The sequence below is a fragment of the Kogia breviceps genome, chromosome 10 (assembly GCF_026419965.1).
Source record: "Kogia breviceps isolate mKogBre1 chromosome 10, mKogBre1 haplotype 1, whole genome shotgun sequence".
Classification (NCBI taxonomy): domain Eukaryota; kingdom Metazoa; phylum Chordata; class Mammalia; order Artiodactyla; family Physeteridae; genus Kogia; species Kogia breviceps.
The window spans coordinates 53,341,792-53,358,000 of NC_081319.1; the positions used below are offsets into that span (position 1 = coordinate 53,341,792).

The 16,209-nt window shown below is 45.6% G+C and overlaps 1 protein-coding gene across 1 annotated transcript in view; it reads right to left on the reverse strand.

Annotated features, from left to right (window-relative positions):
- GPD1L (glycerol-3-phosphate dehydrogenase 1 like) overlaps positions 1–16,209 on the reverse strand; it is a 67,432-nt gene that overhangs the window by 44,293 nt on the left and 6,930 nt on the right. Inside the window, exon 2 of the mRNA XM_059077397.2 lies at positions 8,787–8,964. Coding sequence (XP_058933380.1) covers positions 8,787–8,964 — 178 coding nt within the window. The remainder of the gene's footprint in view (positions 1–8,786; positions 8,965–16,209) is intronic.

Sequence of the window (16,209 nt, forward strand, 5' to 3'; positions counted from 1 at the left end):
CCACCTCAATGAGAGGCCCGCGCATCACAACGAAGAGTAGCGACCTCTCACTGCAACTAGAGAAAGCCCACACACAGCAATGAAGACCCAATGCAGCCACAAATTAATTAATTAAGTTTAAAAATGATATCAAAACTTAACATTTTTATGCTTCAAAGGATATTATCAAGAAAGTGAAAACTCACAGAATGGGAGAATATACTTCCAAACTATGTAGCTGAAAATGGATTTGTATCTAATAAAGAATCCTTACAACTCAGCAATGAAAAGACAACCCAATTTTTAAAAATGGACAAAAGGTCTGAATACACATTTCAGATACATAAGATATACAAATGATATAAAAGATATACAAATGGTATATTGTTTTATATTTTTCAGATATAAAAGATATACAAATGTCCAATAAGCACATGAAAAGATGATCAACATCACTAACCATCAGGCAAATGAAAATCAAAACCACAATAAGATACCATTTCATACCCACTAGGATGGCTGGGATCAAAAAGTTAGATAATAACAAGTGTTGGTAAGGATGTGGAGAAATTGAAACCCTCACACACAGCCGGTGGGAATATGTATAATAGTGCAGCCACTTTGGAAAACAGTCTGGCAGTTGCTCAAAAAGTTAAACAGTTACCATAAGACCCAGCAACTGTACTCCTAGGTATATACTCAAAAAGAACTGAAAACATGTTCACACAGAACACTACACAAATGTTCCCAGCAATATCATTCATAATAGCCAAAAAATGGGAACAACCAAAATATCCACCAACTGATGAATGGATAAACAAAACATGGTACACCCATAAAATAGAGTATTAGTCAGCCATAAAAAGGAAGCACTGATGCAGGGTACAATGTGGATAACCTTGAAAACATTATGCTAAGTGAAAGAAGCCAGTCACAGAAGATGACGTATTGTATGGTGCCATTCACAAGAAATGTTCACAACGGACAAATCTAGAGACAGAAAGTAGATTAGTGGTTGTTTAGGGCTGGGGACAGGAGGAAATAGGAGGTGACTGCTAAAGGGCATGAGGTTTCTTTTTAAGGTGATGAAATATTCTAAAATTGATTGCAGTGATGGTTGCCCAACTTTGTGAATATACTAAAAACCACTGAATTGTACACTTTAATGGTAAATTGTATGTCTGTGAATTCTATCTCAATAAAGCTGTTTTTAAAAACAGAGCTGGCAAAGCTTAGAAGGCAAAGATGAGGGCTTCCCTGGTGGTGCAGTGGTTGAGAATCTGCCTGCCAATGCGGGGGACATGGGTTGGAGCCCTGGTCCAGGAAGATCCCACATGCTGTGGAGCAACAAAGCCCGTGCGCCATAGCTACCTGAGCCTGTGCTCTAGAGCCCGCGAGCCCCAACTACTGAAGCCCATGCACTGCAACGAGGAGTAGCCCCCATTCCCCGCAACTAAAGAAAGCCCGTGCCCAGCAATGAAGACCCAACGCAGCCAAAAATAAATAAATAAATAAACTTGGGGAAAAACAAAAAGATGACGACAAAGATGAGATGCCATGACAACTATAATTCACAGAAGATGCTGCAATCGTCAATCCTGGTGTCACAATGAGGTTGGTTAAAGCTGGACCGAGGCAGAGGAGCTCTCTACCTGGGTGACCTCCTCTAAACAAAGGCCCTGGACAGACAGCCATAACACAGGACCAACAATTTTTATCCTGCAGTGACAGGAAATAAGAAATGTTCTTCCATTCAGGTCTAAGGGGAAATCACAAACCCAGACTGCCCCAGCTTTAGTGAGAAGTTGATGACATGGTGATGTCATTGTTACAGAAGGTTCCCCTGTGGAGGCGTCACATATGAGCACGTGATGACCTGGAGAAGGGTCAGGCGGGCAGCAGTCTGGAATCCGCAAGACAGAAATGAGTAAAGCCAGCTTTTTAGCTCTAGATCCACATTTGCTCTGAGTCAGTTAATCTTATGTCTGGCTTTTCATCTTAAAAAATGGTAACAATAATCGGTCTTGTGTTGGAAGCCAACCTGGAGCCTCTGTGCCATGACAGGGTCACGGAACAACAATCCAAGACGGCGCTGCAGGGCAGTGCTGCGCCCAGCAAGCTGACTACATCTCTTCTGAGCTGTTTTGTAATTTTGTGCTTCCGCCTTGAAAAAGTACATGGGGGATTTGCCCCCCGTCCCAAGCTTAACCGTGTAAAACATCCTCTCCCCCCTCCCAAACCAAAACTTACGAATTGGGACTTTTTAACAGCAGCCCCTGGCTGGTGGGAGAAAAAACAAATAACCTGGAAATGTAGGGTTGTTTCTATGGAAAACACCAATAATAAAAAAACAATGGCCCTACATGGGAGTAATAAATGATTATGGGTATTGTTGGTTCTGGTATAAGGATAAATTAATCATACAGAGTCAACCGCCAACATTGGAATTGTTGACTCGTCCATTCAGACAAGGCTTCCTGCCCAGAAGAACACAGTGATAGATTAAATTGTGAAATTTATTGTAGATGATTTAGGGGTACATTGTTAAAACTTGTCCATGCGGACCTCTGGGACACATAGGAAAGTTCAGGAAACTTCCTCCTCCATAGTTTCTTTTAATGGCTTGTTACATATTAGCTTGGTTTTGTTATTAGTACGGATTGAACCTACTCTACGAAAAAACGATGTTTTGAGAACCTTTAGAATTACTTTAAAAGTACACCTAGAAATATTAGGGACCATCTATTATAAATATCTTCTGAGGTTTTAGTTAAACACCTGATGATGTAATCACTTAGGGTATATAAACCTGACTGTGAGAAAATAAAGAGAGAGAGACCATGCTTGCACATACACAGTGTTATTGATTTATTTAACCTCCCCTCACCAACGCTGTCCATCCCCTGGGTATTCCTGGACCTGCAGGAGCTGGACTCCCGCAGTCTTGGTCTAACACTAGTTGACTTTTTAAATGATCGAATGAGGTATTTGAAAAACTCTGAAATAAACATAAAATTTTTTAAAAAACCAACAAAAACAAAGCCCTAGCTTTGTAACAGATTCTTAACACTTAACAATTTATGTGAGTCATCTAATTTACTGCTCACAGCACCGCTAAGGAAACTACTCACAGGGGCCCATCTTACCAAGAGGAGGGGGGCTGCCCAGGCTCACTCAGAGCAGGCCCTCGACTCCAAGGTGTGCCCATCACCACCATGCTTCACCACTGTTCAACTTTTAAAATTACTCATTATGAGACATTTCATCCATACAAATTCTAGAATCTAGAAAGCACAAAGAAAAAACAATCAAGCACCTGTGTACCTTCTGCCAGCTTGAGAAATAAAACTTTCCAATACCCTGGGTGTCCTCTACCAAGTGTCAGCAAGGATGCGGAAGGATGTGAGTTCTCAAACCCCACTAGGTGTGTGGAGATGGGCACAACTGAAACAGGAGGGAAGAGGGCAGGGCACAACCTTTAAAAGAAGGACACAGCCATTGGGGATACAACATAAACTGGTTAGAACCAAGTAGGCCCAAGATGGCAGAAGATTCGACTTCCGGTAGACCTTGAGCCTCATTAACCTCTCATTATAATATATTAGCATATGCTAAACAACACACCCACAGGCACCATGACTGAAGGCCCCCCCCCCCCATAAAAGGCCCAAAGTGGGTGGGGTCCAATTGCTGGAAATTCTCACCCCCTCTCCAAGACTGTTAGAATACTCCTCCCACTCATTAGCCTATGAAATTAGCCAGCCTGTGAACACTAACAACCCCTGTAACCCCGAGGCCTCTGGCCTTCTGAGATGGCCCACACTCTGTCTGTGGAGTGTGTTTCTCCCTGGGTGCTCTTGCCTTTTGAGACAGACCACATTCTGTCTATGGAATGTGTATCTCTCTAAATAAATCCACTTCTTACCTATCACTTTGTCTCTCACTGAACTCCTTCTGAGCTGAGACATAAAGAACCTGAATTTCAGTACGTCCTGACACCAGATGTATGATTTTAATTAAAAGACACTGGGTTCGGGCTTCCCTGGTGGCGCAGTGGTTGGGAGTCCGCCTGCCAATGCAGGGCACACGGGTTCGTGCCCTGGTCCGGGAAGATCCCACATGCCACGGAGCGACTAGACCCGTAAGCCATGGCCACTGAGCCTGCGCGTCCGGAGCCTGTGCTCCGCAACAGGAGAGGCCACAGCGGTGAGAGGCCCGCGTACCACAAAAAAAAAAAAAAAAAAAAGACAGTGGGTTCAAGTCCCAATCTGGGTTTTGGCTGGTTCAAGTCCCCACCCGTGGGTTCAAGTCCTAATCTGAGTTGTGTGGTTTCACTATCACACTGGAAACCAGTGGTGCCATCTGGCGGATTACAGGCTGCATCCGTGTGACTCAGCGATGCCATCCCTGGCACAGAGACAAGGCCTTTCCCGGGGGCACTGTCTATAACAGCAAACGACTGGAAACCATGCAAACGTCCAGTCCAGGGAACGGATACACTAATTGTCATGAGCCTCCAAGGCTTCAGATATCAACCATCTGGGAGCAGAGAGTTCCTCCCTCATCCACACCTGGGCACCCGGGGAGGTGGGGGGTGGAGTCAGTCATGGGCCAGGCTCTGAGGCATGTGGCTCTTGACTCCCTCCTTCCCCCCTGCTCCCCTGTTCTCTGTGCAGGCAGAGAACCATCCGGCAGATTCACCTCCCCCCACGTTCCCTGAGCACTACGCTAGGAATGAAACCCCAGAAAGTCAAGCCCACATGCCTGGGGCAGGTGGAGGTACAGAGGGGTCCACACAGAGGGGAAGGAACTCTCTACAGAAGGGGAGGAGTAATCCATCTCGACAGGTATCAGAAGGGAAGCTCGGAGGAATGTTCTGTACCAAGCATGGTTAGAGATGACCTCAGGGGCCTTCCAGAGCCGTGGGAACAGAGGCGCCTTTACTCTTTCCTTCAGATACTTGGGTAACTTAACTGCCCAGCTCAGAACCCTAGGGAACCTTCCTCTCCCCACTTACTGCACCAGGAGTAACTGCAGGGAAATGCTGCCCGGCCCTAGTGCAGTGACACAGGGAAGTCATCAAGTCATCACTGTCTAAAAGGCCACAACTCAGCAGGCTCAGGAACAGGTGTGCCAGACACCAGCTCTGTGACCTGGGGCAAGTTCATTAACCTCTCTGAGCCCTGGTTTCTTCCCCTATAAAATCAGAATCACCATCACAGTAAGGAAGCTAATAGCACCAAGCTAAGAGGGTCACTGAGAACATTAAATGCGACTGTAACCAGACAGGGATGGGGTTCCCTGGAGAAAAAGAACAACGCGTGGCTTTCTTGACAGAAGAGAAGCCATCTTCGGCCTAAGCCATTTTGTGATCTGAGCCACAGTGCTTGCCTTTGAACACGTCTCAGTAATTAATGATCAAAAGGACAAACTTATCAGGCAAGAGAAGCAACAATAGCAAAGATAACACATCGGTTGTAAAGACTCCCAGTTAGGCTAGCCTAAAGCACTATCTTAAGCGGTTTGCAGGATTTAAACCTGCCTTGGGTTTAAACACCCCCAGATCAACTGGAACCTAAGGAATGATAATGTTGACCATTTCTGACCCTGGTAGCTTTCAATCCACTTTAGCCTGGACTCACTCAGTCTACCACCCAAGCCCCTTTGTGAGTATGCATGTTCCCTTAGCTGAAAACTTCCCCAATTTTCCCCCTCCCCCTTCCCTTTGACTATAAAATTGTAGCCCACTTAATCCTCAGGGCAGAGCTCCCTCGCCTGACCGCTTGCATCTCATACAAGCGTCCTATATTAATAAATCTACTTGTTGCCAAAAAAACACTTCCCCGATTTTGTTGCTGGGGAGACACTGCTTTAGGAAAGATCCCTGGTGTTCTCTCCTTACTTGCTCCAAGTAATAAATCCAAGAGGTAAACCCAGTTTTCGGGTAACATGATGATATATGTAAACTACTTTGCACAGGGCTTGACACCAATGAACACTGTAGCCAAAGGCAACTGGAAATCCTCAGTGAGCAAGGACTTTGCATCTCCAAACTTGCTGGCATTCATCAGCTGACAAATCTGTCTCCCCTGCTAGGAGTCAGGCAGCCACCTGTGCTGGTTTTCAAACAGACTCTTACAGAAAGCCATCCAGGGGTGAATCTGGAACAGGAGTTCGTGAATTCCACTCACACAAGCAGCCAGGTCACCATTTTCATTCTCAGGCTCACCTTCTCCTTCCTCCGCAAGTCACTGGAATGAGGCCAGGCAATAAGCTAGATTTTTCCTGCTCAGGCCTAATAAGCTGGAATTTTAAACTGTCAGTCTTACCATTTTCTATTTCCTCCAATCTTATTCGGTAATTTAGGTCTTGACCTTGATTTTAATTACAGACCAATAAAACAGGAGGGAAGGGGGCAGGGCACAAACTTTGAAAGAACAACATAGCCCAAGGACATGACATAAACAGATTAGAACCAAATGGGTCCAAGATGGTGGAGAAGTCAACTTCCACCAGACCTTGAGCCTCAGTATAAGCTCACTGTAACACATCAGCAAGCTAAATGACACACCCACAAGCGCCATGACAGTTCTAAGGCCAACCATAAGGATCAAAAAGTAGATGGTGGCCCAATTCCTGGAAATCCCCACCCCTTCCCAAAATAGCTAGAATACTCTTCCTACTCATTAGCCTATAAAATTACCCACCACTATAAAAACTGACAACCCCATACCCTGGTGCCTTTCTCACCTTCTGAGATGGCCCACACTCTATGGAGTGTGTTCCTCTCTAAATAAATCCACTTCTTACCTTTCACTTTGTCTCTCACTGAATTCTTTCTGCGCTAAGACATCAAGAACCTGAGCTTCATTAAGTCCTGAAACCAGGTGTGTGACCTCAGTTGGAAGACTGTGGGTGTTGGCTGGGTTTAAGTCCCAGCACGTGGGTTCAAGTCCCAAACTGAGGTGCACGGTTTCACCAGTGCATTAGCTGGCCTAGGGATGGACCAAAGTCCATGTGCTTCGAAAGGGTATGTGAGATAAAATTCATATTTTGTGGCAAGACAAGAAAAATATAAACAAAAAAAATTCTCTGCCCTTTGGCCTCCTCTCTCCTCTCTCCTCTCTACTGTGCATTGTGTATCTGCATTACACAAGGACCAAACCTTCCCCATCAGTGGAGGAAATACCTGCTCAACCATGAAGAGCAACATTCTCTTAGCATCAAGGAGACAACTCCTTAAACATAACATTCCTTCTTTATCTTGTACAGATTTGGATTGTATGAACTGTCAGTAATTCATTTAACATAAAGCCCTCTGTCTCAAAAAACTTATGTAACTATGCCTTGACTTCTAATGGGCAGAACAGTTCTCAACACTGAGATGCTATTCCCAAGTTATAATACTCAATTTGGCTCGAATAAAATTTCTACTTCTTTCTTAGACCGACTGATTAATTTTTTGCCAACAGGTATCTCGGGAGTTACCAAGAGACACAAGACAAAGGCAAAATTATTAGTTCTAGCTTTGATGTGACCACCACTCTGAATACCAAGAAAGTAGCCTGTGATGAGCTGCAATGTGTTCCCCCAAAATTCATATGTTGAAGTCCTAACTCTAGTACCTCAGAATGCGATTGTATTTGGAGACAGGTCTTTATATAAAGGTTATTATGTTAAAATGAGGTCACTGGGGTAAGCCCCATTGCAACATGACTGGTGTGTCTTACGACACAGATACACAGAGGAAGGACCACGTGGAGACACAGGAAGAAGAAAAGTCCAAGAGAGGCCTCAGAAGAACCAACCCTACCAACACCTTGATCTTGGGCTTTGTAGGGGAGCAGATTTTGCCACCTCAAAATATGCCTCTTTGGCACATTAATTATTTTAAGGTGGTTGTTTTTCAAGAAACAGCAGACAAGAAAGAAACTGAAAACCAAGTAGGAGTTGTCCTTTTGTAAGAAACATTTACATTCATGAGGGAAATCTCCATTTGTAAGGGGATCTCCCTCCAAGTACCTGCAAGAGCTGGGAGGACCAAATCTCTAGAAACTCTCAGGAAAGGGGAAGGCACTGACTTAAATCTGCGTAACCACCATACCCTTGTTTACTGTGCTCTCCCCACCACCTCCCAGAACTGATTCTCCCCACCTTCAACATCCTCTTTTTTTTTTTTTTTTGCGGTATGCGGGCCTCTCGCTGCTGTGGCCTCTCCCGTTACAGAGCACAGGCTCTGGACGCGCAGGCTCAGCGGCCATTGCTCACGGGGATCTGGGATCTCCCCCGACCGGGGCACGAACCCGCATCGGCAGGCAGACTCTCAACCACTGCGCCACCAGGGAAGCCCCTCCTCTTTTGTCTTTAGCTAAGGATAATATTTAAGGTGAGGGCTTCAGTCATTTTGGTGAATGACACAGTTTTCCTGGGTCTCTCCTATGCATACATGTTATTAAACTTTTGATTTTTCTCCTGTTAATCTGCCTCATGTCAACTTAATTCTCAGACCAGACAGAAGAACCTAGAAGGGTAGAGGAAACTTTCCTCCTCCAGACAACGTGAAGCCTCCTGAGCTGTGAGAAAATTAGTTTCTGTTGTTTAAACCACCCATTCTATCATACTTTGTTATGGCAGCTCTAGCAAACTAACACAAGGCCCATGTTCAGAGTCAGGAAAACCAAAACGGACCAAGCAATGAACCTGGTGGTAGAGAGGAACAGGAGACCGGGGAAGCAGCTTTCCCATCTCCCCACGTCCCAAGTGCTAACTCAGCTGAGTGTAACTTTTAGAATTAACTAAAGTCTTACCACGTTTTCTGGCAGCTTATGTCCAGGGAGATATTTTACATTTTCATGGTCATTATTTATGATGTCTGTCAGTTTTCTCCCATTAACCGTTTCTTCAAAGACCCACATCTTAACCGTGGAGGCAAACTTCTGAAGTTTCTTGACATTATCACCAATTATTTTTGCAACAGCTGAACCCCTGCAAAAGAAACAGTGGAAAAGAAATTTAAAAAATAAAAAAAAAAGAAATCAAACTCACTTGAGCAGAAGAGAAAAAGCACTAGATTATATTTCAGGAGACTTGTGTTCTGATTCAAGCACTGAGTTTAGAACTCAGATGTGATGTCGCCTCAGTCGCAAGCTGTTTTTTTGTTTGTTTTTTAAATAAATTTATTTATTTATTTGTTTGTCTTTGGCTGCAATGGGTCTTCGCTGCTGCACCCAGGATTTCTCCAGTTGTGGCGAGCGGGGGCTACTCTTCGTTGCGGTGTGCAGGCTTCTCATTGCGGTGGCTTCTCTTGTTGCAGAGCATGGGCTCTAGGCATGCGGGCTTCAGCAGTTGTGGCACGTGGGCTCAGTAGTTGTGGCTCGTTGGCTCTAGAGCACAGACTCAGTAGTTGTGGCACATGGGCTTAGTTGCTCCGTGGCATGTGGAATCTTCCAGGACCAGGGCTCAAACCCGTGTCCCCTGCATTGGCAGGCAGATTCTTAACCACTGCGCCACCAGGGAAGTCCAAGCTGTTTGAAACTTAGTTGTTTTCAGTCATAAAGGAAAGACAAGACCCAAGTGGATTACAGAAAAGGAGCACAGCAAGGGCATGGGTCCCCCCAGCAGACACCCAGAGGCCTCTAAAAGCTCCCTTTTTTCTGCATCTCTATTCACCAAACCTATTCTGGTAATGAATCAGTCTCCCATAGGCTTTCCCACAGGGGAAGAGAAGATGCTAGTTAATGCCAGTCCTCTGCACAACAGCCGCAGGTGTGCGGCTGGTCCCCGTGGCAGAGGTGATCATGGTCAGCGGGCACCTGTGCCCATCTCACAGGTGTGTTGAGTGCACACTGATTGGGCCGCGGGTGGTACCTAATCCCGGCTGAACCAATCAAGTTCTTTTATAGGAATCCGAACAGAGAAATAGTTTGTTTCTTAGATAACTTTCCTGGTGTGAGGAGCAAAGGAAAGAATGGTAAAGAGAACCTTGAGAATTCACGTGTCAGGGCATTCATTATTTTTTCTAATGATTTTTTCTAACGATTCAGACAATTTGTGAAATGGAGTAAGGGGTGATGACAGAAAGGGGGTGGGACCAAGCTAATGCAGAAGAACAGACTGGAGACAGTTATCCTTATGTTTATCTTTGGCTGCACAACAGAATTACCTGGGAGACTTGAGTCCCAGGCCACACCCAAGATCAATGAAATGGGTACCTCTGGAGTGGGATCAGGCATCAGCAGTGATTAAAGCTCCCCTGGGACTGAGGTGCGGCCAGAGTTGAGAACAGCTGCTCTGCACAAGGATCTAGAACTTTGGTGCTCTCCTTCCTCACAAAGGAATAGCTGTAAACATCAAAGCTCTGTGGCTTTCCCTGTGAAGTCCTTATTCTCAGTCAGCAGGACAGTTTATTTGCTAAATATCCATTAATCCAATTCTCCTCTGACACCCTGCAGAAAAAAGGCTGAGAATCTCCCCACCAGCACTATCACTTTTACCCTAATGTTTATCCTAATAACTCACACAAGGTCAAAGAGAGCAAGCGTGATTCTGGGGAACTGAGCAAACCGAGGAGGGGATCTATAAGACACTAGAAATCCAAATCTAGTAAATCAAGTGGGAAAATAAACTAGAATCATGAGCCCCCTACCCATGGTCCACAGTCTTACTAGAATACACCTGTTTCTCCCTTTACAGCTGCCTCCTGGGAAGCCAAGCATTGGCAACCGGAGACAAACTTACTGTGTTTCTTCGGAAAAGTTAGTTAAGAACATTTAAATAAAAATTGGAACTATTAAGAACTAAGCCCACCAGGGCTTCCCTGATGGCCCAGTGGTTAAGAATCCGCCCGGCAATGCAGGGGACACGGGTTCGAGCCCTGGTCAGGGAAGATCCCACATGCCGCGCAGCAACTAAGCCCGTGCGCCACAACTACTGAGCCTGCGGCTCTACAGCCCGTGAGCCACAGCTACTGAGCCTGTGTGCCGCAACTATTGAAGCCCGAGCACCTAGAGCCCGTGCTCTGCAACAAGAGAAGCCACCGCAATGAGAAGCCCACACCCCGCAACGAAGAGTAGCCCCTGCTCACCGCAACTAGAGAAAGCCTGTGCGTGGCAACGAAGACCCAATGCAGCCAAAAATAAAAAATAAATTTATTTTTTTAAAAAAAGAACTAAGCCCACCATACCTTGTCCTTTGGAGTTCAAATGGGGCTTAGAAGGACAGAACAAAAATAAGGGAACTCCAGTTGCATTTTTTACTCATGGGAGGTCAGCAGGACCTCACTCTACCTCCTCCCAGGTTTCACAAAGGACTTCATTCAGTCATTCATTCATGCATTTATCTCTGTTATCAAAAATGTCCTGAGCACCTACTGCACATAATGCCTTGGGCTAGATGCTGGTGATATAAAAGGCACAGCTCTCAAAAGCTTCCCACACACTTAAGAAAGATGAACAAGGTAAAAGGAATTCACAATCCTGTGTGTGATAAGAGGTGAAGGGGAATGAGGGACACGTGATTAGAAGGGTAAACTGCGAGGCACTTCTAACACAAAGGACTCAGATGCAATCCAGGTAATCCATGGGAAGGCTCGCCTGCCCAGCGTTCAGCTGAGGGAACACGGTGGACAGACCTGGCTGAGGTCCAGGGAGAAGACATGGGAATGGTGCTGAGGAAGACCATACCTCTGCAGAGAAGCAAAAAGGGCTTCATACACCAGGGATGGGAAAAGCAGGCAAAGCAGAGCTTCCAGCCAACACTCAGCTAATCACAGACACGTGAGGGAGCCGGGCCAAGCCAAGAACTAACCAGCTGATCCAGAGATGCACAAGCAACAACGTGTGCTTGTTATTTTCAGCACCAAGTTGGCGGAGGGTGGGCTGTTTTGCAGTGGTAGCTAAGGGATGCATCAGACTCAGCAACGCTGAGGCAACCAGAGGTAACTCCAGGTAATTCTGGGCCAAGCTATTGGATCAGCCACTCATGGATGGGGGAGCAGGGGAGGGGAGGGAGGAGATGGACGCGGGGAAGAAGCATGAAATTCAATTCAAGAATGAATCCAAGGAAGGACTTCCCTGGTGGCGCAGTGGTTAAGAATCCGCCTGCCAATGCAGGGGATACGGGTTCGAGTCCTGGTCCGGGAAGATCCCACATGCTGCGCAGCAACTAAGCCCGTGCACCACAACTACTGAGCCTGTGCTCTAGAGCCCGTGTGCCACAACTAGTGAAGCCTGCGTGCCTAGAGCCCATGTTCTGCAACAAGAGAAGCCCATGCACCACAACGAAGAGTAGCCCCTGCTCACCGCACCTTGGGAAAGCCCCCACGCAGCAACGAAGACCCAACGCAGACAAAAATAAATAAATAAAATTTTTTTTTTTAAAAAAAAGCATGAATCCAGGGAGATGAACAAAAAGATTCTAATGCCTATAAGGCCTAGTCTTGTTCTTTCTATATAACTTATACAATAATATATATTTTTGGAGATCAGAAATGAAAACACTTTAATTTGTTGTTTTAATCTCTTTCAGTACCATCTCCATTTGAACCAAGTATTTTCTTTGCTGTCCACCTTTTCTGTGTTGTTTATAAAATCTCAAAAGTATGCAATTCTCCTCAACATAATAAAGGCTATATATTCTATACAACAAGCCCATAGCTAATGACTATTCTTACCACCAAAAATGGGGAGATGGGGGCAGGAGGAAGCTCTTGGAGGTGATGGATGTTTATTACCTTGATTGTGGTGATGGTTTCATGGGTGTATCCCTATCTCCAAACCCCTCAAATATTAAGTATGTCTGAGTTTTCTGTGTTTCAATTACACCTGAATAAAGTTGTTTTTGTTTTTAAGTATAATCCATACCCAAAACTCCTTTGTGGCTCTGAAATGGTACTAAATGTGTTTGTCACATATGGGTAAGGAACAGGATCAAATAGCAAAGGGAGTGTTTTGGAAGAACCCGTGTGTTTTGAAGGCAACTACATAAAATCCACATATTAAGTGAAAACCCTGTCCTAAAAAGATGCCTGGCCTACAGAGGACCAGTCTAAAAACATGCACAGATACATTAGAACTGAGCCTAAAATAAAACAAAAATACTGCGTCCAGTCCAGTCCATGGAGGCAGTGTGTGTGTGGCTCAGCCATGGTCGGGGCTGGGGTCCCGTGGCCACGGTGGTGGCGTCTCCTTGTTTCAGAGGCTGTCCTGTAACTGTTCCAGCCCAGTCAGGCACAGATCGTTAACACGGCTGGGTCAAGGGCATAAGCAGCCATTGCTCAGGTCTGTGATGAGTCTGGTTTTCCCCCAAGTGAGGAGTGGGGGCCAGAGGTAGCCCCAATGGCTGAGCGCTTGCCCCCGCCCCCGCCCCCGCCCCACAGCACCAAGTAACAATGACGCATGTGTGCCCTTTTCAACTCTCCTGGCCTCCCTGAGAGAGCGCCAAACGTCTCCTGTGAGTGTTGCAGCCTTTCCCAGCTCCCCAGCCTGTGTGAATTTCCCTTCTTCCCAAAGTATGAGGAGGCCCCCACTCAGCCTTGGCAGGACCAGTATCTGGCAAGGATTTTATAATACTGTTTTGTTTCCATTCTACTGGTGGCTGCTGTTACCTTCTACTTGTGGTCTTTGGAGTGGTGATATAAAGTTTTCTTTTAAAGTCAACTTTTAAAGAAAGTCTAAGTGAATAAGCAGAACAAAAGCGACCGGGGCAGTTTAAAGGAGGTTTAATTCCATCTAAACCTCCACCTGGCAGATTAAGACAGGACACAGGAGGCTCGGTCACTCTGACCTTGGGTTACTCAACCAGGTAGTGGTAGAACTGGGAGAGGGACTCAGGATGGCTGACGGCCAGTCCTGGGTTTTTACTCTAGGGTATAATATCACATTTCCCATGGAATCATGAATTATCTTATCAACAAGTCTTGGGCCTCAAAATACAGACTAGTTTGCAACCTCAGCAATATTATGCCAACAAAATTTAAAAGGGACTTGGGGTGGGGGAAATCACGACCCAGTGCCAGCTGGGTACACACTGGGTATTTGACACAAGAGCTCATTTCATCTTTCCAGTAGCCACGTTATCCCCACTTTACAGATGAAGAAGTAGAGGCTCAGAGAGAATGAATAAGTTACCCGGTCACACTGTCCATCTAGAGCCAGCAGTTCTGGCCCAGATCTGTTTCCAAAGCCCACACTTTCTACTAATTCCTGTTTGCTGAGGGGTAGAGAAGAATCATTTGTTGAGAATACACATTAAGCACCTATGCCATGCAGACACTGTGCCGGGCACAGAGGACACAGGGGATAAAGCTGGTAAGTCTAAGGTTGGGGTGGGGGAGAATTCGAGCCAGAGGGAAGGGCCCATGGAGCAAAGGTGCAGGAACAGGAGGGGCATGGAGACTGTCCTCTGCTTTTACCCAGAGTCCACACCTGGTGGGAGGCAGAGGAAGGGGGGAGGGGAGAGGTTATGAGCAGGAGGGGGAGAGAGGGAGAGGAGGCTGAGAAAGGAGCAGAGGGAAGGGGAAGGGGAGAGGGAAGGATGGGGCAAGAGGCAGAGGGTAGGGGTTTGCTGACTACCAGGCGTCAGGCACTGTTTGTTTTTTGGTTTTTTTTGCGGTACGCGGGCCTCTCACTGCTGTGGCCTCTCCCATTGTGGAGCACAGGCTCCGGATGCGCAGGCTCAGCAGCCATGGCTCACGGGCCCAGCCGCTCCGCGGCATGTGGGATCCTCCCAGACTGGGGTACGAACCCATGTCCCCTGCATCTGCAGGCAGACTCTCAACCACTGCGCCACCAGGGAAGCCCTGCTTTTTGTTTCTTGACTGACACATAATTGACAAATAACATTGTATAAACTGAAGGGGTACAACCCCTTGGTCTGATACATTTATGTACTGCAATCTGATTACCACCAGAGTACTATTTTCAATACCTTACCCACATTATCAGTTTTAAGCCTTAGCAACCCTCTGAGACAGGGCCTATCACGATCCCCATTTTTCAAGTGAAGACACTGAACTCCCGGGGTCACACTGGTGGTCAGTGGAAGAGGAGAGATCCACAGCCCAGGCCATGTCTTCACCACTCTGCTCTCCCTCCCTGGGTCCCAGCTGGACAGACACCCACCTGCTGGAGGTCCTAACCTCCACTGGCAACATCACCCTTCCCCCAACCCCTTGGCATTCACTCACCTCTTCCTCTCTAAAAAGATGTGACATTTTAATCAGCCAAGGAACAGGATGCCTATCAAGTCAGGTTGACAATTCCCAGAACTGCAGGGGGTGCAGAAGCTTCCTGGCACAGAAAGGACCCCACAGACCATCCCTCTTTTACCAAGGAGGAAACTCTCTAGGGAGAACAAACAAGGGTTCAGCTAGATTCTCCCCATCCCATGCCCAGAGCTGATCCTACATGTGGATCCAAGGGAAGAGGGTGACCAGTTTTGGTTTAAATAACATCTACTTTCTTATTCATAAAAGCAATACATGAAAGACAAAAAAAAATTATAGAACCACTGTTAACGTTTTGTGTAATTCTTTGCAGTTAAAGGGCTTTTAAAGTACAATCAAATGCCAGAGTATAAGATGCAAATGTGAAAAATAGAGTATTTTAAAAATAGATTCAACTTGGTGAACGTTTATTTGATCTCTGGATAGGGAAGCTTTCTAAGTTTAAAATCAAAGATAGCAACCACAGAGGAAAAAAGATCAATGTGAACAACTTCACATAGAGAAAAAAAGGAGGGGGAGAAGCAGATGAAAAAAGTCTTTCTGTCTATCAAAATCCAAACTGCAGAGGAAAAGCCTCAAATAAAATGTTGCATTTAACAAAAAACAGGATGCAAAATTATATATGCCATATGATCATATGCATCACATGCAATTAACAAAATGCATACCACCTCACACCTGTTAGTGTGGCTACTATATTGTTTTAATATAGTGTTAGAATGTGCAGAAATTGGAACCCTTGTGCCTTGCTGGTGGGAATATAAAATGGTGTAACTGCTATGAAAAACAATACAGTGGTTCCTCAAAAACCTAAAAATAGAATTACATATGATCCAGCAATTCCCCTTCTGGGCATATACCCAAAAGATTTGAAAGCAGAATCTTAAAGAGATATTTGTACACCAATGTTCACAGCAGAAATATTCACAATAGCCAAAAGGTGGAAGCAACCCAAGTGTCCACTGATGAGACTGAACAGATAAACAAAAGCTGGTATATTCATATCA